Source organism: Panicum virgatum, chromosome 6K, assembly GCF_016808335.1.
Source record: "Panicum virgatum strain AP13 chromosome 6K, P.virgatum_v5, whole genome shotgun sequence".
In the NCBI taxonomy this organism is placed as follows: domain Eukaryota; kingdom Viridiplantae; phylum Streptophyta; class Magnoliopsida; order Poales; family Poaceae; genus Panicum; species Panicum virgatum.
The window spans coordinates 36,863,930-36,886,976 of NC_053141.1; the positions used below are offsets into that span (position 1 = coordinate 36,863,930).

At 47.0% G+C, this 23,047-nt stretch overlaps 1 protein-coding gene and 1 long non-coding RNA gene across 3 annotated transcripts; one reads left to right on the forward strand and one right to left on the reverse strand.

The window, feature by feature from the left end:
- The first annotated feature begins 10,184 nt into the window (after positions 1-10,184).
- LOC120712432 lies at positions 10,185-12,263 on the forward strand. 2 transcript variants are annotated; one of them, XR_005690882.1, is made up of 3 exons: positions 10,185-10,332; positions 10,527-11,476; positions 11,555-12,263. It is a non-coding gene; the product is annotated as an uncharacterized LOC120712432 (long non-coding RNA). The 2 variants fall into 2 exon arrangements; XR_005690881.1 differs by having other exon boundaries at positions 10,527-12,127.
- Positions 12,264-19,314: 7,051 nt separating this feature from the next.
- LOC120712433 (transcription factor AIG1-like) lies at positions 19,315-22,689 on the reverse strand. The gene is made up of 2 exons (XM_039998211.1): positions 21,796-22,689; positions 19,315-20,452 (listed from the first exon to the last, which is right to left on the reverse strand). The coding sequence occupies exons 1-2, from the start codon at positions 22,294-22,296 to the stop codon at positions 19,841-19,843; spliced, it is 1,113 nt and encodes a 370-aa protein (XP_039854145.1). The 5' UTR covers positions 22,297-22,689; the 3' UTR covers positions 19,315-19,840.
- Between the last annotated feature and the right edge of the window lie 358 nt (positions 22,690-23,047).

Consider the following 23,047-nt stretch of genomic DNA (forward strand, 5'->3'; position numbering starts at 1 on the left):
TTCTAGCACTTCTTTACGTTCCACTTGTAATACACTCTTCGCGGCGCCCACGGCTTGGAGTGGTTGTAGGCACCCCGATGATGCCCATGCGTCACTGTCCGCCACCTTCTTGAATAGCTTGAAAACATGAGTAGGCGTGAGCTCAATGATAGAACCTCCGGCCGATGCGTCAATGATCCCCCTTGATGTAGTAGTGAGGCCTTGATAGAACTTCTGGACTACATCCTCCCTTGAGAACTTGTGATGAGGTACGGTGCGGATGTAGTCGTTGAAGCACTCATAGGCTTCCGCAATAGTCTCCGTCGGGGCTTGCGCAAATGTTGCAATCTTGTTGCACAGAATCTGGGTCTTGCCCGGCGAGTAGAACTCCGTCATGAATTCTTTCATCAAGGACTCCCAATTTTGCACCGTGCGCGGTGGTAGAGAATGAAACCATTGCAGCACTCTCCCAAGTAGAGAGAACGGAAAGAGCCTCGCTCTTATTTGATCTTGAGTCATCCCTTGCATGTCGAAGGTGCGGCATAGTTGGAGGAACGCTTGAAGGTGTAGATTATCGTCTTCTTTTCCAGTGAAGGGCGAGCTTTGCACCATCCTTATGATTGAAGTCTTGATCTCGAACGGAACTCTGATGTTGTCGAGATTTTGGATCGGCAAGTCCCGACGGAGACTATTGCGGAAGCCTATGAGCGCTTCAACGACTACATCCGCGCCGTACCTCATCACAAGTTCTCAAGGGTGGTACGTAAATTGATCTAAGGAGCGTCAACCAATCGCTTGTGGTGCCATTGATGTCGAACTTTATCTCCCCCTTGCCAACGTCGATGTTTGCCCTTGCGGTCTTGAGGAAAGGCCTCCCAAGTATGAGAGGTGCCTTGCTCCCTTCTCCCATATCGAGAATCACAAAGTCAACGGGGACTAAGTGTTCTCCAATCTTTACGGGCACGTCTTCGGCGATTCCCAAAGGATAGTGAACAGAATTGTCCACTAACTCTAGGCACATGGCGGTGGGCTCCGGCTCCGGTAAGCGTAGCTTCTCGAACACATTCTTTGGCATGACGCTCACACTTGCACCGAGATCACAAAGTGCTCTTTCGAACATAAGAGACCCAATGGAACATGGGATGGTAGGACATCCGGGGTCCCTCTTCTTTTCAGGAGCTTCATTAGCGATTGCCGCGCTACATTCCTTGGTTAGCTTGACAGTGCTTGGCGGTATCTCGCGCTTAGTTTCCCATGATGTCTTTGAAGTAGCGAGAATACGTCGGAACTTGTAGAGCGTCCAAGAGCGGCATATTGATGCTCAACTTGCGTACCATGTCAATAAATTTGTTGAATTGCTCATCTTCATGTTTACCTTTGCGGTATCGTGGCCTTGGCGGTAGAATCTTGGTGTCTATATCATCTAGCTCAAACTCCGGCTCTTCGGTGACTATCTCTGGCATAGGATGTACTATCTCTAGCTCAAACTCCGGCTCTTCGGTGACCAATCCATGAAAAGCTTGTTGACGCTTCTTAAAGCGCCAATTTACGTACCGCAAGCGCACGGATCGTGTAGCTTTTCCCTTAGAGTATTCCCCCAAGGTTTATCAATCCACGGAACAAGTGTATTACTATGCTTAGCTAAGCACTAATGATGTTGGTAAAAGATCTATATTGAGTGTTTGAGTGTGAAATAGATCTAATCTAACCAATCTAATCTAATCTAGACTAGTGAGCAATGATAAACGTGTGCACAAGATATGAAGAGCATTTGTCCATAGGGTCTAGGATCACTAGAGATGTAATTGCCAAGCAACGAAGAACGGATCTAATCTACCAAAGGTGTGTTCCAAGATCAAAACATTTCCCTCCCGCATACTGTCACTACACGACGATAATCGGTAACGAATCAACAAGAACACGATAGTTGATGTAATCTAAGTAAGCCATGCAAGAGCAAAGCAAACCCAAAGCCAAGTCGCGAACTATTAGGCATCAAAGCATCATCAACAAGAATCGTGATAGATCAATCTCATAAAGGATTCGGCAATTACAACTCAAGATCTCCTTACAACCCCATGAACAAACGAGGACTTTACCCCATGAAGCTAAGCGAAGCGTAGTCGATCATGGTGACGAAATCTCCGGCAAGGGATGGATCCCTTGCTGTCCTCCAACTTGCAGCGGCGCCGAGGGACGATGAGGCCTCCGGTGTCACCTTTCTCTTGTGTCTGACTCGAATGTATCTCTGGATGCTCTTTCTCTGCGATCTCTGTGATCCCTCTGGATGCTCCCTCTTTGACGGCGGCTTCGGGGTATTTATAGGCAGATATAGTCAGCGGTTTTGGTAAAACACAGATTAGGGTTGACGCATACTTCGCGCTGAAGAAAACCGAGATCGATTGGGCTCCGAAAAGGGCTAGGCCGGCCGGCCCAAGGACTCCAGGCCGGCCGGCCTGTGCCTTTTCTGGCCCATTTCGGTCTCATCTTTCGCGTGTTGAATCTTCCTCTTATTCCTCATCTTAGCCCAGTTGTAACCATGCGTCAAAACATCTCCAAAAATGTCCAATTTCTTGTCAAAATGCAACATGCTCCAAAATCCAGGACAAAATCGAAAACGGTCAAGTTCGGGTGCCAAGTGGCGGGTTAGTACATGAATCATCCTGAAGAATTTACCAAAACAACTCCTAATTGTATAATAAAATGGGTACTTAAGGAGCGCCAATATTCCCCCCATGCTTAGCTTTTGCTCATCCTCGAGCAAATCAAATCATCAAATCCTTCCATGGGTTGCTCAAGAGTTCTCGAAATGCAAAATTTATTTATGCAAACAAGTCTAACAATATTTCTTCAAACAAAGGTCAGAGGAGCAGTGAGGATAATCATATCATGGGCATTTAAAAACTCATCCAATATTACTCCACAACTCTTACCTTTAGCCGGCAACTCGAATATCGACAACACTTGCTTTTCTTGCCATCCTTGGAGGTTTTTCTCTCTCTTTTTTTTTATTTTTTTTAGAAGCAAAATACCCTGCAACAAAGGTTAGACCAAAAATTCTTGCACAAGTCCTTTCATGTCTCTCAATATAAGTGGCTATCCTATTTTTATTTGCAAGCTCTCATCTCCCGAAAGTCTCTCAAGTATAAAGTAGAGCTATAGGTGAGGCTTAGCAAAGTATATACATATATTGTCAAATTAAGAAAACCTTCTAATGATTGCTTACCTTCCGAGCCAATGATCATGAGAGTTTCTCCATAATGTAAAGGGTTCAAGGGTAAGAAGATTTAGAATGGTGGACATGTACAAAGGCATACAAAAAGATTGACTTCAAGGCACAAGCATCGTTCTCGTTGTCAGATTGCACATGGTTGGAATTGAGGATATTGTTCTCAAACAACAAGGTGATATCTCTTTGCACTTCTCTAACTATAGAATCCCTTCATTTATTTATTTTTTCTTCTCTTCTCATACATTTTTTTCCTTTTCTCTTTCTCTTTTTTATTTTTCTCTCCCGAATTTCTCTCTCTGTTCCGAACCTTTTCATAGGACACTTTCTATAAAACATAGATAGGAAAATCTCTGAAGTGTCTCCCTAAATTTTTGGAGCTCGAACCGAGACCAGAGAGGCCTAGGCCGACCGGCCTGGGGCTTTCCCAGGTCGGATTCAGTCCATCTTTTGAATATTCCTTCCTTTCTTTATCCCAAAATTATGTTTTATACAAATCATGCGCAGAAACAGAACGTATCCTCATAATTGGGTTGTGGTCAAGGAAGACTATAATAAACAAGATAATCTCGGGTTCGGGTTTTGGAATCCGGTAGATTTCATGAGTTGTTCCAATGAGGAATTCTCATTACCGAATATTGACGTGGCTAGCAATTCAGAGATGAAAAAAATATGGACATGATCATTGCTCGAAATTAAAACTCCCAAGAGAAAGAAATCCTAACTCAACTCAATGTACATCCAATACTTATGGTGGAACGAATATAGCTTGTGGATGATAGGATTTTTACTCTCAATTTTCCAAGAACTTGATCAACCTTATATTTGTAGGGGTTTTATTATTTTTATGAAATTAAAGTCCTCCAAATCATGCCTTACTCGCAAGCGTAATCAAAACCAAGCGCTAGATCAAAGCTCAAGTGTGGGTATTAACATGGACGAATAATCTACTAAGCTCCACAAATACGAAATAATTTTCATGACAACGCTCGTGAACAATTGCTTTAAAGAAAATAAAGTAAAACTGAATGCATAAATAAAATTGCACGATCCAACAAAAACAAAAACTCTTTTTATTTTGTTTTTATGACTCAAAGCTAATTTAAGACTCACTCTCACACATGCGAAAAATAAAGCACACAATGCTAGACTATGACTCTCACACATGCGAAAAATAAAGCACACTCACACGACGAACTTTCGAGTAAACAAAGACCAAAATTCAATCTACGAGTCATCACACCTTCCCCCCCATGCTTAGATTATGCGGCGTCCTCATCGCAATGATATAAAAGACGGGTGTGACGCTCGTCGGTGTTCTCAATGGCTCTTCGGGCAATTGCATCTTGGACGCCCTCCTCCTTGCTTTTGTAGATTTCCGACCATCCCGAATAACTTCCTTATGTTGCGGAGAAGGAAGTTGTAATCTCTTTCGGCCAAGCTCTCGATGTCGTCCATCCTTTTATCCATTGCCATGATTCGATTATGGCATCTATCAATGGTGGCGTGGAGGTCCGCGATGTCATTGCGGCACTTGTCACAGCACCCGAAGTGATGCCCGCCGCGGTTGGCACTGTCGTCTTCGGGGTCGTCGTCGTCCTTCTTCTTCTTGCCGCTATCACTTCCGGAGGGGTCGTCTTCTTCCCTTCTCTCCTCTTCGGGCCACCCCGGCCAATCATCATCGTAGTCACGACCGGTGGCGTCCCATGAACCAGGGCTCATGATGCTCTCCCAATCGCTGTCCCACGCATAATCCTTCGGCTCCGGGGTGTGCTCGATGTAGTTCTTTCTTTTGACTCTGAGGAGGCGCAAGGAATGCCTAGGCGCGGGTGGCTTTTTGTCTTGTCACTTCTCGCCTTCGTCTTTGTCGCTGCTGGTGACGACGACCACCCTTCGGGCTTAAGCTAACTTCTCGTTGTACCATGGAAGGCCCTTCCCTCCGACGCTCATCCTTGCCTGAGTATTGAATTTCTTCGGAGGGGCTTTCGCTTCACATCGCTTTGCTTCGACAAGGAGGGGCTGCGCACCGGTTGCCGAGATGGGGCTAGGCGTCCTTGGCGTGGGGGTGTCGGGCGTCCAACCCCTCTCCTCGATCTCCATTGCTGCAATCATGGCTCTTGCGCTCGCTGGACCGGCCATTGTCGAAGTCTCTCACGAGGTGGTGGTGTAGATTGAAAAGTATGAGAGAATAGATCTAACCCGCGCCTCTATTTATATCCCGAAAAGACTTGGACGAGAAGTCCAAAATCTCTTCGGTTTTGGCATGCGAAATCTATAAGGCACAGGTTTGAAATTTCCTTATCTCGCACCTACCAAAAATCGAGACCGATTCGCACACGAGAAGGCTTAGGCCGGCCGGCCTAGGGGTGTTGGGCCAGCCGGCCCAGGGGGGTTTTCAGCCCCCTAGACTCCAACTTTTTCCGAGGTGCACACTAATAAATTAGAAGCCTATGTTTTACTCAAAGTTCGTCCAGAATAGAAATGAAACTATGAAAATAAAATCTAAAAGAGAATATTTACAAACTTACCTTGCTTAACGTTGTTAGTCTTGACGTTCCGGTTCCTCCTCCATGGTGTATATGTCGATGTAATGAAGGGGCACGACGTCGGGCTCCAAGAATACCTTTAGTCGTTGTCCGTTCACCACATATTGGTCGCCTTTCGCATCCATGATTGTCACCGCTCCCGTGGGTGAAACCGAGTGTAAGACGTATGGTCCATCCCATTTGCTTTGTAATTTTCCTTTGCCAAAGAGTTTGAATCTTGAATTGTAGAGTAGGACCTTGTCTCCTTCTTTGAATTCCTTGTTTTGTAATCGTTTGTCGTACCATCTCTTCATCCTTTCTTTGTAAATTGATGCACTATTGTACGCTTTCAATCTTAACTCCTCCAATTCGCTTATTTGGATTCTCCTTTTAATTCCAACGGCTTTCGCATCAAAGTTCATTTCCTTCATTGCCCAATACGCCTTATGTTCTAGCTCAACCGGCAAGTGGCATGTTTTTCCATAAACAAATTGATAAGGAGTCATACCAATCGGGGTTTTATGTGCCGTACGATATGCTCATAGTGCATCATCTAGTCTCTTCGACCAATCTTTTCCTCCTTTTACCACGGTCTTCTTTAAAATGTCCTTCAATTGCTTGTTCGAAGTTTCCGCTTGTCCGTTTGTTTGGGGGTGATAAGCCGTAGACACTCTATGTTCAATTCCCAATTTCTTCAAGCATTTACCAAAGTCCTTGCCCGTGAAGTGTGTTCCTCCATCGCTTATCAAGATTCCCGGGACGCCATATCGAGGGAAGATTACCGATTTAATCATGTGTGTGGACTCCTCCGTCGATGCCTTCCGACATGGCATAGCTTCAACCCACTTAGAAACATAATCCACCATCACCAATATATGTTCGAACCCATGTGAGTTCACAAATGGTCCCATGAAATCGATTCCCCAGACATCAAATAGATCTATTTGCTAATTGTAGTTCAATGGCATGGCGTTCCTTTGCGAGATATTCCCCGTCCTTTGGCATTCCGGACAAGTCGAAACAAATCTTTTCGCATCTTCATGCATCTCGGGCCAATAGAATCCACTAGCCCATACCTTAGCTTGAGTTCTAAAGTGCCCATAATGTCCTCCATATCCCGACGAGTGACACTTTCTTAGAACTTCTTCACGTTCCTCTCTCGGTATGCATCTTCTTAGGACTCCATCTTCTCCATATCTATATAAGTATGGTGGATCCCAATAGTATTTTCTTCTTTCCGTGATCACTCTTCTCTTTGCATTCTTGTCCAAGTGATCCAAGGGCATCCCTTTTATTGCCCTAATTATTTCATTCATCCAACTATCTTTGTCGAGAATTCTATATAGGTGATCATCTCTCATTTGATCCTCAATCGGTTCTTTTCCATCATCTCCATGGTTCATCCTTGATAGGTGGTCGGCCACAACATTTTCTGCCCCTTTCTTGTACCTTATCTCCACATCGAATTCTTGTAGCAATAGGATCCATCGAATCAAGCGTGGTTTAGCATCTTTCTTGGACAAGAGATACTTGATTGCCGCATGGTCGGTATAAACTATCACCTTAGAGTTTACTATGTATGATCTGGATTTTTCGAAGGCGAATACCACGGCAAGCAATTCTTTCTCCGTTGTTGCATAATTAACTTGGGCTTCATTGAGAGTCTTGCTTGCGTAGTAGGTAGCATTTACCATCCCCTCTTTCCTTTGTCCAAGAACGGCTCCTACGGCGTAATTGCTTGCATCACACATGATTTCAAAAGGTAGATTCCAATCCGGAGGTTGCATGATAGGAGCACTTATGAGGGATTGCTTGAGTGTTCGAAATGCGTGAAGACAATCACTATCGAAGATGTACTCCACACGATCAATGGCAAGTAAGATTGGATCTTAAATCGATGGTTCCCTGGCAATGGCGCTAGAAAAGCTTGTTGACGCTCCTTAGCGCCCCCGATTTATATACCGCAAGCGCACGGTTTCGTGTAGCTTTTCCCTTAGAGTATTCCCCCAAGGTTTATCAATCCACGGAACCAAAGAGACAAGAAACAATCTACTAGCATAGAAATTCCTTTGTGTGAGATGGTGATAACGAATCTAATCTACTAAAAACACGACAAACACCGAAGGTAGCAAGAGAAAGTTAGAGATAACCAATCTAGATCACCTAGATCATGCATATGTTGTAATTCCAGCTAGATAAAGTGAAGTAAGATAGATGTGAATCTCAATGAAAAGCCTCTTTAAATCCAAAATCTCCAATCTGATCCCTCGATACTCCGCCTACTCTGTGGAGACGGCCTATCACGACGCCCCCCTTTTTAACGAAATACCCTGAAGCAAGTTGAACCCCCTTTGGTAGTTCCGTCATGAACCTCTCTAGCCACCATGACTACAAGATCATGCTAAGCGATCTATCTCGATAATAGATCTAGGATGAAGCAAACCCAAAGAAAAGAACAAAATCGAAAGAGAGAACATTGTCGCTAAACATTCGGAATCACAAATAACTTCACCATGAATGATAGTACATCACAAGATCACAACCGGGGCCCTACCTTGATCTTGATGATCCTAGCTCCAGAACTCCGACGTGGTCTTCCTTGCAAGGTTCCCACGTCGGCTAGGGCGAACCCTAGACAACTAGCACGACCCTCGGCTCTCCGAGAGGTGTCCCTCTATCTTCTCTGCTCCTTGGCGTCGTCTCCCGAATTGATCTCTGCGTGAACCTTGGGGAGGGGTCTTTAAATAGCCTCAGGGAACCCTCGGTCAAAGGGGAGGTCGAACCGACCTAGAAAAGGGCTAGGCCGGCCGGTCCAATGAGCCTAGGCCGGCCGGCCTGGCACTTTCCTTCGCCGGCTCGTGTTCATCTTTCTCCCCAAGTCTCCTGGAATCTTCTAGAGTTTATGTCTTTCACGATTGCACCCCATTAGACGTCGTTATCTTCGAGATTTCTTCGAGGAGAAGGATAGGATGGAAAATCCTTCCTTAAATATCTCTTTGATTTGCTTAGCCCTGAAGTATCTTGATCTTATCTTTTGGGCTTTGTCTTTTGGGCTTCATTGAAGGGTGGATGTGCATGAACGAGCCTCTAATCATCATGGCCTTCGATCCTTTGTTCGGGCTTTGGCCTTCGTCTTTCTTCGTGTCATCGCGTGATCGTGGGCCTCGCCATTTCATGCTCCAAAATTGGTCAAAAACCTGCAAAAACGAAGTACCTCCAAAATATATGTGCAAACGCGAAAACGACCAATAATTGGGCCGAGGTTAGGATGGTTAGTGATTCTGATATTAAATTCATGCCATTATCAAAGTTAAACAGGGGATAAAATGGATACTTAAGGAGCGCCAACATGGCAAAACAACGAAACCCAAATATATGATGGCATTCTGGTGAAGCCCAATTTTGACAATGGCGAAATCGCAAATTTCTCGCTTCTCTACGAACAATGTAGGAGCTGAACTCCTGGCCTATGTAGCATGGATACGGATACGCGTATCGGTATGTAGCACGGATACGGATACGCGTATCGGTATCGGAAGGATACGGATACGCGGATACAGCAATTTCCTTAAAAACCCGATACACGGATACGTTTTACTATTTTTTAAATAAATAAATAATGGCACATATTAAGTTTGTAAAAGCAGTAAATTACCTTGCAATAGCAATTACCAGCCAAAGCAAAGACCGGTTCCAATTGTGATGTCCAATTGTCCATTCTCGAGCTCTCTTTCTCCAAGTCCAGAGTTACCATAAATTCAAAACATAGCAGCAGCTCTCAAATATCCGTCCTATCCTTCTCTCACACTCTCATTCCTCTACTCTTTTCCTCTATTTCTCTTCCCCACCGAACTCTCCCCTTCCTATTTCCCCCTCCGCCCCATCCCTTCCCATCTTCCACCACCGGCCCCTCCACCCTCTTCCCCCTCTGCTGCAGGCTGCAGCGTGGGGCAGGCAAGAGCGCGGAGGAAGGGAGCGGCGGCGGGCGCACGGGCAGCCGGCTCGCAGGGCCGCGGCGGCGCGCAGGCAGCGGGCGCGCGTGGCCGGTGTGGGTGCAGCGGCGGCCGGCACGCAAGGCAGGCGCGGTCGCGGCTGACGGGAGCAGCGTTGGGTGCACGGGCAGCCGGCTCGCAGGGCCGCGGTGGCGCGCAGGCAGTGGGCGCGGCGGTCGGCGGCTTGCGGGGCTGTGGTGGTCGGCGAGTTCGCTGGAGCTTGGATCCGCGTGGCTGGAGCCTGGATCCGCGTCGTTGGCGGCCGGCGAGCAGGGACGGACACGCCGTTGGATACGTCGCCGTTGGATGCGTATCCGTTCGTGAGTTTCTAGCATCACTGTTTAGGGATACGCGGACACGCTTTGGATACGTATCCCGGCCTTATCCCAGGCATATCCGTGTCGGATACGTATCCGACACGGGATACGCCCCTTCCCTGCCGTATCCGTGTTTCTGAGCTCCTGGCAACAATACTGGCTTCGTAATCTGATTTTTTCTCAGGAGCAAGAAGCATGGGGCTGTCTTTGATACACTTGGCGACTCCAAGCAGAAGCTGCATTATTTCTCGGGGTGGCAGATTAGAGCAGAGGGGGATTTGTGGCAGAAGGTAACGTGATGTCTAATCTCTTTTACGTAAGCACTTGAGTACTGATACAACAATGCAGCATTTTGGGGTTTGTTGTTCATAGGACATTGTGACTGAACCTGGAATTTGTTGACATTTTTACATCTTTCTGCTTGTTCTTGTCTCCTCTCTTTGAAGAGTCTGTCTAACTGATCCATTTACTTCTGAAATTGCAGTGGTGGTTACCAACTGAAGACTGCATGTGCGCAAATATTGTTCCCTACAATCTTTGGAGGGGGATAAAATTCTGGTTGTACTTGCACCCGAAGGTTTGTCCAAAAAGCAAAGAGGGTTGTGCAGTTTTTACTTCTGTATCCTCCTATTGTGTTTGAGCCCATAAGCATGTTGGTTTTAGCATGACTTTTTGAGCCAAAATAACACTGGAAAGTTACTTTGGCAAGTATTTGGCATCCCAGCTGCACAGCTATGCCTCTTTGGTATCCAGGAGCATGAAAATATAATGCAAGATGCACTTGATCGTACAGCTGATCTCAAATCCATATCTATTTTCCATTTTTGAGCAATATTGTTTCAAATGTTTGCCTTGATTTAGTCATTTATGTTTGGTAGTTTAGATTACCTTTCACTTGCTGCAATCGATCCTCTGGAGAGTTGTAAATTCTTGCTAGGTCCGCAAAGCATTCTTTTGTCAACTAAGCTCAACTGATGTGGTTAATCCTACTTATGATACAGATACACCATATTTTTAGATTGGTGATCTTTTGATTTTGTGATTGCTTGTCGCTGAAAGAACAAGTATTTTTATATGGCTTTCCAGTGGAACGAAGAGAACTGATGATTGGTGTTGATAGCTCTGATAGCATTGTCCCTATTCTGAACCTAGAAATTAGTATTAGTTTAAGAGGTCAATAGCTATAAATCACCGTGTCAGCATACATCTTGAGCCTTGTTATTATTGCATTTAGCTGGTATGCTTGTTTCATGCGGCTACGCTATTAAAGCCGATATGTTTGTTTTCTTTGAGCAAAGCTACCTTTCTTTTGGAAACTGTATCATGGTCACCCTGTATTCCAATTGGGGAATCTTTGTGCAGCCTGCCGATCAGTACAAAGCATCACACAGCCCCAACAACAACTCATCCTTCTACGATTCTGGGATGTCCCGGGTGAGTTTTTCGTGTTGCCTATTCGTGTTCTAAATAACTATAGTTAAGCTTGGGTGTCAACTTGTTTCTGCAATTTAGGATGATGGGTCATAACTGGAAATCAAATGTGAGGTGTGTGTGCCCTGTACTTCTTGGTATTATGATCAAATTTGAGGTGTGTGCCCTGTACTTCAAGACATTATGACCAAATAATTGGAAGGCCGTGGTGATTATTATTAGAAAGCATGTATAATTAGGCACTATTCCATGCCATGTATGATTTTTAATTTGCATCGTATGATAAGATGCTTGATTCTTATGCTGTTGAGAAAACATGATTTGCTTTAACCTTATTTTGAACTATCAATCAAATGTCGTGATGCATTTATAGGTAGCAATTTATTATGGAAATGTGCTTCTCTCTTCACTTGAAGAAGTCATCAGGTTTCAATTACTGAGATTGGGATCTGTGAGGAATGCCTAAACTTGGTAGTCATATAAACTTGATTGAGCTTTTTCTAAAAATATAGATTTGGTTGTCATTTTAAAATCATGGCCCACTTTTCCTGTAGCTTTTCATGCCCAAAGTGAGTAGTAAATTTGATGAGACCGTGTAGATGTTTTGAAAAGAAGTCAGCATTATACATTCTCCTCTTGCCTTTTATTTCTGAATCTAATGTTTGTTTCATGTGAATTGTACATGCATGGCTAAATTTATTTAGTGCATTTGTGCAAACACCCCTGATGATGCGTTGAGATCTTTTTTCCAGTCATTGCTCAGATTACTAATGTGGGCTCTAACTATGCACATCTATTCGTTTTCCAATTGATGATTGTGGGCGGCAATAATAACAAGTGCTACCATTTATTCTATTCTAATATGAAAGCCTCAATTTGTTTCTGCCAATTCTTCTGTCAGGAGGCATTCAAACTAATAATGCATTGTATTAGATCTTTCACCAGGTTACTCGCATGTTGGAGCACGTCATATTGAAATGTTGATCATGTAAGTTTATCTCAATGAAGATGGCAAATATTTCAAGTCCTTTGTGTTCTTATTACATACTCTGTCTATGTGCAAATTGCCTTGGAACTATAGTTTTGTATCGACTAGTCAGGCCGGCGCGCTACGCGTGCCTATACCAAAAATATTGACCTAAAATATTAATGAAAAGATATTATCTGCTATTATATTCGAATCAATATTGTATCGATGTATTGAGTTAAATTTAAATATTACAGTAAAGTGGCATAGTAGTTTAGAGTCTGAGAGCGCGCCAATCTCAAGCATTCTAGTATAGAGGTACAGATAAATTTTTCTTAGGAATTCGTTATTTTTTTGTGTCAGTAGGTATAGTTTACTTTAGTAGGAAAAAAAAGTAAAATTAGGAATGAATGAACAGTTCAATTATATTTTGTGAGTTTAAGGAGGAAACCCCAAACACAAAAAGTAGTACAACTACTACATGTGAATGTAGTATACAAAATTTAGTTATTATTTTTATATGTAGGGAGTAGTTAAATATATTTTGTATTGTCAAATAATGGAACAAAAATAATTTTTTTAAGATAAAGAGGCTCACTTAATAGAACCGGGGCCTCACGTGGGTCCTGTCTGAATAGTACGTGGGTTCTGCTTGAATAGTATATGGGTCCCGTTTGAATAGTACGTGGATAATATTAATGAAAAGATATTATCCTCTACTGTGTTCGAAACAATATCGTATCGATGTATTGAATTAAATTTAAAAATTACAGTAAAGTGGCATAGTAGTTTAGAGTCTGAGAGCGCGCCAATCTCAAACATTCTAGTATAGAGGTACAGATAAGTTTTCCTTATGAAGTCGTTATTTTTTTGTGTCAGTCGGTATAGTTTAATTACTTTAGTAGGAATAAAAGTAAGATTAGAAATGAATAAACAGTTTAATTATATTTTGTGAGTTTACAGAGGGAAACACAACCCAAAAAGTAGTACAACTATTACATGTGAATGTAGTATACAAAATTTAGTTATTATTTTTATACGTAGAAAGTAGTTAAATATATTTTGTATTGTCAAATAATAAAATAATAATAATTTTTTAAGATAAAGAGGCTCATTTGATAGAACCGCGGCCTCACGTGGGTCCCGTCTGAATAGTATGGGGCCATGTGAGTCCCACCTAAATAGTACGTGGGCCCTGCATAAACAGTGCATGGGTCCCACGTGAACAGTGCGCAGGTCCACATAGGGCCCTGCATGAACAGGCACGGCCCCATGTGGCCCACGACTCACGGCATCACCCCCAAATCTTGTCCGCTTAGTATAGGTTATAGATTACTCTGTTAGAGATTATGCCTCCAGAACAATGGCAAGATTTTCACGGTGAAATCCTAACTGGTCTCCACAGTATTATGTTGGAATTGGATTATATATTTATAAAATAGTTTATGCAAGCTTGAAACACTTGTACTCTATATGAATAGTAATATTAGGAGTATGAAAATTTTGAACTCCCGTAGCAACGCACGAGCATACACCTAGTACATATAGATATTGCTACTACGCCATTTAGCAAAATGAAACACAACACATATGCATCCGTAGCACTTGATTTCGTTGCCCAAGTAAATCCCATTCAATAGTTTACTTATGGAATGAGTCTGTTAGAAAGTTCACGTACAACGCTTGGACAAAAGAGGAGGAGAAGAACACACATGGGAATGAAGACAAAGGCGTCGGCTTGAACATGGAAACAATATAAGCAATAATAGATAGTGGGGAAGATAGCTTTGCATATGAGATGAAGTCTTGGGTTTGGAGTAGACTATAGATATTAGATACGTTGATGCAAACATTGTACTAACAAATAAAGATTTGAGTTGAACATTATTTTAATTCTACCTAAAAAATAAGTTGAATAAATTACGTTATAAATACATCAAAATAGCATCCTAAAAAATTGTAACCTTTTTATTCCGACTTTCCCAACTTCTTTTATCGAACGTTCCCAACTTTTCAAACAAAAAAGAAGAACATTAATTACTTAACTCCACGCTTTACTTCATTAATTTAAGGAAAAAGTCTATTTTTGACCCCTCAACTATTGGGTTTGTCCAACTTTAACCCCCAACTACAAAACCAGGCACAATAGACACCCTAAGTTGTAATACCGTGCAACTTTGGCACCCGGGTTCGTTTTCGGTGGTTTTGAGGTGACGTGGTGGCGGTTTTGGACACGTGGCGCTGAGGTGGCCGTCAGGTGGGCCCGAGGCCCACGTGCCATAGTGGGGGGAGAGAGAGAGGGAGAGACTCAAAGAGAGGGAGCAGAGCGTGCTGCCTCCTCGCGCGCGCCGCCACAACGGCCGACGAGGCCCCGCCGTGCTCGCCGAACGCCGCGCGCCGCCGATGATGGCCGCCGCCTCCCTCCTCGAGGCCACGCGCCTCCTGTCCTCCCTACTCCAGCGCCCGCGCCCGCCCCCCCTCCCGCCCCGCCACGGCCTCCGCCTCCTCCTCCTCAGGCCCGCGCACCTGCCCGCCCTCCGCGCCCACCGCCGCCTCCCGCCCCCCCCCCCCCCCCCGCCGCGAGGCAGGAGGAGGAAGGCGAACCGGCGCGTACCCAGCCGCTCCTCGCCCTCAACGCGCTCAGGAGGTCCGTGCTCGACGCGCTCGCGGTGCTCAAGCGGCCCGCGCTCGCGCTCCTCCTGGCCGGCGCGCTGCTCGCCTTGGGCGGGCGCGTCGGCGGGTCCTCCTTCTCCTCGCGCTCCTCCCCGGTCTGCCCGGCAGCAGTGGCAGCGGGCTTGGGGTCCGCCGCGGTAGGAGTGCTGTGCTTGAGGGCGTCTGCGCCGCGCCGCGCTCGCCGCCGGCACGTGCACGCTCCGCCGCGGCATGCTCTAGTGTGGGTGCGGACCAAGGCGGTGAAGGGGAAGGGCGCCTGTACTGGGCGCTCTGCTCCGCCACCTTCTCCGCGTCCAACCCGTCGCGGACAGCCTCCGAGCACCTCAAGCGCGGGGCCTTCCCCAACTTTGCCGTGCCGCTGGCCACGGCGTCCCTGCCTGCCTGCCGTCGCCACAGTGTCCTCTGCCAGGGCGGATTTGAGGGCGCAGTGGCGGCATGCGACGAAGGAGCAAGGCAGAGCAGAGCAGCGTCTGGCGCGCCTCTTCCTCCCGCCCGGCACCCCGCGCGGCAAGATCCATCGGCTCCTGCTCCTCCATGGGGCCGCTCGTCCCCTGCTCCTCCACTCCTCCCATTCCTCCTGCGGGCATAGGAGCAGGTGGCGTCCGCTCTATCGGGCAGCTACGGTGGCAAGCGCGGCGGCGGTCAACCGGAGCAGCGCCGGTAGCACGCAGGGGCCCAGCGGCGCGGGCAGCTGGTCCAACAGCAGTAGGGGCCTGGGGCCCAGCGGCGCGGTAGCCGGCAGCACTGCCAGGCGCGGGCGGCGGCGCACGGGCGTGTGCAGGACGCGTGGTGGCGGCGCGTATGATGGCGTGCAGGAGGAGGACCAGGTGCGGGCGCGCAGGCCTGCACGCGGCTGGAGGCGCACGACGCTTGGGAGCAGGAGCAGAGGTCGGGCAGGCCGGGGAGGAGCTACAGGAGCCGGCCTCGACGGCGGTGGCGCGAGCGTGCGGGCGGCGGCAATGGCTCTGCTCTGCCCCCTCTCTCTCTGAGTCTCTCCCTCTGTCTGCCACCTCAGTGCCACGTGTCCAAAACCGCCACCACGTCACCTCAAAACCACCGAAAACGAACCCAGGTGCCAAAGTTGCACGGTATTACAACTTAGGGTGTCTATTGTGCCTGGTTTTGTAGTTGTGGGTTAAAGTTGGACAAACCCAATAGTTAAAGGGTCAAAAATGGACTTTTTTCTTAATTTAACCAACTCTTCACTCATTCTAAAAGGCTTGATCCACATTGCTTGTTTCACGTCAATGATAATGATCCTTCACATGTCTCAATTAGCACTGTTCCCAGGTGGGATCAGACAAAGCTCCACTGTGATAATCATGAAGGGGATGGCAATCATATGGGGGATGGGGCCGTGCGTGCCGGTATACAAGTGGAAAGCCATGGCCCACCTCGCTTCATGCGCCCGGCGGGCCCGTGCTGCGTGCTGCTGCTGGGGCCTTTGCCCTACTCCAGCGTAGCAAGCAGGCCCGTATCTAAGCACGTGCGGGCCGTGCGACCGCACAGGGCCCCCGAATTTGAAGGGCTCCAAAATATTATATATACATTAGATATAGTCATGTAAATACTTTAATTTAGTTAATTATTGATTCAATTTGTAGTAAAATATGGCCCAAATTGCTCATAAAAGATAAATCATTGTAGGCGTATCACTTATCACTTCCTTTTACATGGGTGCTACTCGGGGTCAGGTGTGTGATCTCGAGTGGACCTATCACAGCACCACAACCTCTCCAGGATTCCATATTTTGAACCTAAAATCGGCCTAATAAACTAGGCCCCTCAATACTTTGTTGCTAAAACAAACTTTTTTTGGAAAAAATTTTGTTGCTCAAGCAATAACAATTGTTCCAGCAATAAAAGAAATTATTCCGGAACAAAAAAATAGTTATTAGACCTTTTTGTGATGATTTAACTGTCAGTCACACGTGTGACTTCTAACATTTGTGCTTTCACACAGCACATCGCGCATATCGCGCTTGCCGGCTGCTATCACTTGGTATTCACGATCCTGCACTAGGCCACTAGGGCCCAGTCCATTGTTTCGCACAGGGCCCTCGAATTTGCCGGTACGGCCCTGGTAGCAAGACACAGCACATGCACAAGCCCTTTTTCACCTTTTGGAGCTTGCCGGCTTCTAGTTTTGTCCCATGTTCTCGTTGCATACAAGTGCACTACCCGGCTGCTAGCTGTCTATAGTCTCTAGCTTGATGGAAGAAAGCCCCCCAAAAAAACGAGAACACTACAAATTGATGTACAGGTGAGAGAAGCTAGTAACTAGCTAGCTTCAAGACATGAAAGGATCCAGGATATCTAGCGTGGTCCTTAATTTACGTCCCTTCATCAAGAATATATAGCTAGATGGAGCAAAGGTCTAGACTGGAGTCCCTAAAATCAAGTTAGCTAATCTTGCTTATTAAGAATGAACTGTATTTTCTTAAGCAATTGTAAAATTTTGTCAGGGCCGGCTAACTCCCAATTAGGGATGCAAGTCCCACCTTTTTTTTGGGTCATTGGGTCGACCCAAAACTTGATAAAATAAACTAAAATGGCATGCTACGTAATTAGTTTTGGAGAGAAAATGAACTAAAATGAGAAACCCAAAAACACCAATGGGTACCCACTTGCATCCCTACTCCCGATAGATCTAGCTCTGCCTCCGCTTCTTTTCTGTAGAACCATAAAACTATCTGTGTGGATATATATTTTCTAGAACATTAATTAGCACCATCCCTTGGCAAGTAATTAACAAGAATACATATTTTCATCCATGATGATACATCCACCAGCAATAAGGTTGAAAGAATACATACTACATACAGCTAGATCGAATAAGGAGTGCCATTTAAATTCCAAATAGCGTCGCCATATATGTCGCGTACTCAACTTATATTTTAGTGTACATATTAACACTTTTTTTTATTTCAGCATTGCTTGTATAGAACAGAATTAGTCAACTTCCATATGCATTACAATCTTTTTGGAAGAATATTATTATAGTCAAGGCGATTTATATCATTTACATAATTAAATCTACCTCTATGATATAAACTAAATCCGTGTGAAATAATAATCTTGATTGGATTACATGACCACCCATCCTATCCATCAATCCATATTCTTTCAAGATACATTAATTCAACTCTCAAGTCTCTAACTCCTGGTTACCGTGGAAGGTGGAAGTGGACTTTACAAACCTTTTGTAATCGCATGATGACTAGCACTACAAACTTTGCAAAAAAAAATTGCAATCTCTCACCTCAATACGTAGTATAGACTACATTGTACTAGACTAGCTAGTTGTTGCTTATGAAAAAAAAATGCCAATATATATATAACATGTACAACGCATGGAATGTAGCATATATTTTCAGTACCTTTTAATGTTGCTTTAGTCCTCCCCTTTCATTTAGAAACTCTATCTAGGATCACTTTGGAATGCATAAACTTTTTGCTGTAGGAAGCAATGTGTACTCTTCTCCGAAACACTTATGGTGATAGTATATCTTGTCCAAATAGGGGCTCAAGTTCAGTGTTGTCAAACTATGAGAAGACAAGGAATTAATATATCAATATAAATCACCTAGCATGGTAATATTAACAATAATAGCATATATGTAGTACTAAATCTTTGGTACTAGATACAACCAATGTTTTAAATAGCCAGCTAAGTCATTTAGCTATCTATATATGACCAAAACAAGCTATAGCAGCAGCTAAAAGCTAAGTTGTATATGGAAAAAAAAACTTAGCTAAATCTCTCTCAAACAACTATAGTTGGAGATAGCAAAAGCTATAGACAGAGATTTAAAACCTAGGATACGATGATGACAGAAAAAAAGGTCCCTCACTTGTCCCTAGACGATGAATACATGGGAGAAAAGGATGTATTATATAGCACTGTCACAGTTAGCACATATAGTCTATCCGTCTCAAATAGTCATTTTAGTTTTTCTAGATTTATAGTTTTTTTGCTATGTATCTACATATATATAATGTCTAGATGCATATATATAGCAAATCCTATAAACCTAGAAAAATCAAAACGACTAATAATTTGGACTGAGGAAATACTTATTAAGGAGATTTTGTGAGCATGAGTTCCGGAGAAAGCTAATCATAATTAATACCAGAACATGTGAGCCCAGCTGGTGCCGGCAAAAAGAAACAAAAGAGATAAAATCAGCATGCAAATGTATTGCCAAGGGATGCAAACATCAATATATATGATTGAAAAGTGAAGATCCGTGCACTCTAGCTCCATGCCACACTACTCATGAAGAAATGACCAGCCCACCAATTCCATCTTCCATTATACCCCAGAGATTATACATGTGTACACCCTTATCACCCCAATTTTATGAGAGGTTTATCAGTAATAACCTCTCGAATTCCCCGGCCTCTCTCTTCCCTGGTACATACGCGAAGTAAATAAAAAAACACACACAAACATAAAGGGATACACAAAACTCTCCCTCTTCTACCTCGGACATCTCCGGCCATGTTTCCAGTTTCTTCTTTCCCTCATCCACACCATTACCACAGCAGCAAAAAAAAAGAAGAAGAGACATCTCGATCCATCTAAGTTTGGAGTGACTATATTTTCATAACTATACTAAGCATGCTTCTTGCATATTTCATGCTAGCATGGAGGGAGGCATGGAGCTAGTAGCTATAGGCTATAGCTTCTTGCTACTAGCTAGATCAAGTCGAGTGTTACCGCACTAGAGCGAACCTTGCTCGTGCGCACCGCTCATGCGCTGCCTCTTGATGCTCCCGCCGCCGCCGCCGCCGCCGCTAGACGAGGAGGTGTCGCTGCTGGCCGTCTTGCGGTCCATGACGCCGCGCAGCGCCTCCTGGATCGACGCGACGACCTCGTGCCTCCGGTGGTGGGAGCTGGCGCGGGCGCCGCAACCGTCGGCGGCGTCGTCGTCACCGTCACCGCCGTCGCCTTCCTCGCCGTCGTCCCCTTCCTCATCCTCGCCGTCGTCGGCGGTGGTGATGAGGAACACGTTGCGGACGCGGCCGCCGAGCGTGGCGATCTCGGCGCGGCACGCGCGGAGGCGGAGCGCGGCGAGCGCGCGGGCGATGTCCGGGATGAGCCCCGCGCGGTCCTCGCAGCACAGCGACGCCCGCACGACGAGCCTCCCCTCGCCGTCCTCCCCCGCGTCCACCGCCAGCTCGTCGGACTCCGTCGGCAGCAGCAGGTGCTGCCGCGCCGCCGACGCCTCCTCCCCGCCGCCGCCCTCCCCCGCGGCGCCCAGCACCGCCGACGTCTGCCGCTTCAGCTCCTTGACGTGCTCGATCACCTCCGCCAGCAGCGACGCCTTGTCCGTCTGCAGACGACGCCGCCCCAAATGAAACAAAACAGAAGAAGATCGAGATCATTAGCCGCTTGAATTAACCAACCAACCAACCAACCAACCAATCAAATCGCGAGCGAGCTAGCTTCCGATGCATGCATGCGAGCATGATTGCTACAGTGCAAGTAGCTAGCAGGCAGGCTTGCTGGCTGCAGGTGTAGTGGAGGTAGGAGAGAGGAGGGGGAGGCAGGCAGTGGCTGGCGATCGAGTGGCGCGAGAGCATGCGAGCATGGAGGAAAAGCTACAAAAATCTCGCGCGTGGGTGCAGCCTTTGCATGCGCGGGGGCGGCCGGCCCCTGCCGCTTTTCGTTTTGGGGGGCTCTCCCTGAATGAGCTCTGACACGAGCGTGCGCGCTTGTCTTGCACGGGCCGCCGCTCGATCGATCTCCCCCGGCAGGAGCGAGCGCAGCAGCAGGGGAGGCCGGCCGGCCGGGACCGGGAGGGAGGGAGGGCTCGGTCTCCCACGAGCCCAGAGGCTTCTGCGCCATTTTTTGCAAGCTAGCTAGCTGCCATGTCAGCTGCCGCTGCTAGTGCTTCCTCCGATCCTCCTCTACAAGGCTACTACATGGGAGTGCTTTTTCTTGCTTTGGTCTAACCTATGACCATCTCATCTTGTCTTTGTCGTCTCCTTTGTCCTAACCTAGTAACCTGCGTGCTGATGAGACGACCCTGCATTTTACTGCATTTTTTTTGTAGGGATTGCCTAGCTAGATCCTGTGAAATGAAAGTCATGTGTATCACTATATCATCGTGTGGTATTATATAAGTATTATATGTGATAGATTGTTCTGAATGTGGCACTAATTGGCCAGTCAGGGAGGAAATGAGAGATAAGGCGAGGGGATTAACGATTAAGAAAAGGGGTTTCAATTTCAAGCATGTAATCATGCTACGAGTGGGGGGTTTATAGCTAGAGAGCCGGCTGGCCAGTGTCACTAGGGAGTGTCGAGAGAAACTGGCTAGATTGTTCTTGTGCTCCCTTTGTTCTTAGCTTATCTTAAGCTGTATGTGTGCTTGAATAGCTCCTGCATCAGTAAGCAGCCATGGCGATCATGTTATCGTTTGCTGCTGGGATCTGAATTGAACGGCGGCCGGGCGAGCAAGCCAAGCGGATCGGCCATGGATCTCGCGATTGCGCATCTCTGCAGGCCCGCCATGTTCTAGGGTTTGGCCATGAACACGCGAAGAATTGAAGCTAATAAGTGTCGATCTGCACGCAATTAGCAAGAAGCGGGCTGTCCATGCAGGTGATTATTGTGACGATCACAACATATGCATCGGTGCATACTACTTGCTAGGTAACCTGATCACTGCACCTTGGTGGTGTTGGGGAGGAGGCTGCGGAGCCTGGCGAGGTGGCTGTTGATGCGCTGGCGGCGGCGGCGCTCGGCCTCGCTGTGGCTGCGCGAGGCCGCCAGCGCCTTGGCGTCCATGATCTCCTTGGCGGTCATCCGCCCCAGCTCCGCCTGCAGGGTCCCCAGCAGCCCGGACACCATCCTCGGCCCCTGCGGCGGCGGCGGCGGCGGCGGCGGCAGAGGCGGCTCGAGCGCCCCGAACACCCCGAGCTGCCCCCCGTCGCCGCCGTACCCGCCGCCGAAGCCGAAAGCGGCGCCCGCGGCGGCCGCCTCGGCGCCGAAGGGCGGGCCTTGATGGTGGTGGGGGGCCGCCATGTAGGAGAACCCCGGCGCGGCGGCCGGGCCGAGCCACGGGAGGAGGGCGGGGCCGGCGTGGCCGTAGTCGCCTCCCGCCGCCCCCGATCCGGCGGCCTGCAGCAGGAGCGCCTCGTGGCTGCCGTGCACGCCCCCAGCTTCCCACATCGATCCCCGGTCGATCGACGACGGGTACCTTGGTGCCTTGGTCACCGGATGGCGATCGAGGACGGAGGACGAGGGGTAGCAGCTTTAGTTTAGCTTCGCTTGCTGGGGACGGCCGGCGCGGCGGCGGGTGGCTGGATTCTCCTCCCCGGCCTTGCAGTGGTGGTGGTGGTGGTGGTGCTCTTGCCCGGCTTCTTCTTCTCTTTTGCCGGGCGGTCAAAGGAAAGCGTGGGACGGCCGGGTGGTGGTGGCTTTTAAACTGTCTGTGTGTGTGTCGACCTGCCCACTGTGCTGCGCAACACCATCCGTGCGTGGCTGCCTTTTGGCGAGATGTGTCGTGTGGCCTTTTCGCACCGGGGAGGGGTGTGAGGAAGAGGGTGATGTGGTCGGCTAGTAAGTGGTCGAGACGGCCTGCTAGGGCTCGCTCCCTCGCTTGATCGTGTACGGGCACTACTACGGCGACTAGACGACTACTTGAGGTCAGGGGCGAAGCTAGAGACAAATAGAGGAGGGTGCGGCACTTCATAGTACATATATAAAATTGAAACAAACATGGTCAAAATTTAAAAAATATGAGTGATTGTGAAAATTTTGTGGGTGCAGCCGCACCCACAATCATCAACATGGCTCTGCCCCTGCTTGAGGTAGAGGGGCATCCCTCCTAGAAATTGGAAGGAAACAATGTTTTAATACGAATCCAATCCACTTCCATCCTAAGATGGAAATGAAAAGCAGGAATATGGATATCTGAGAT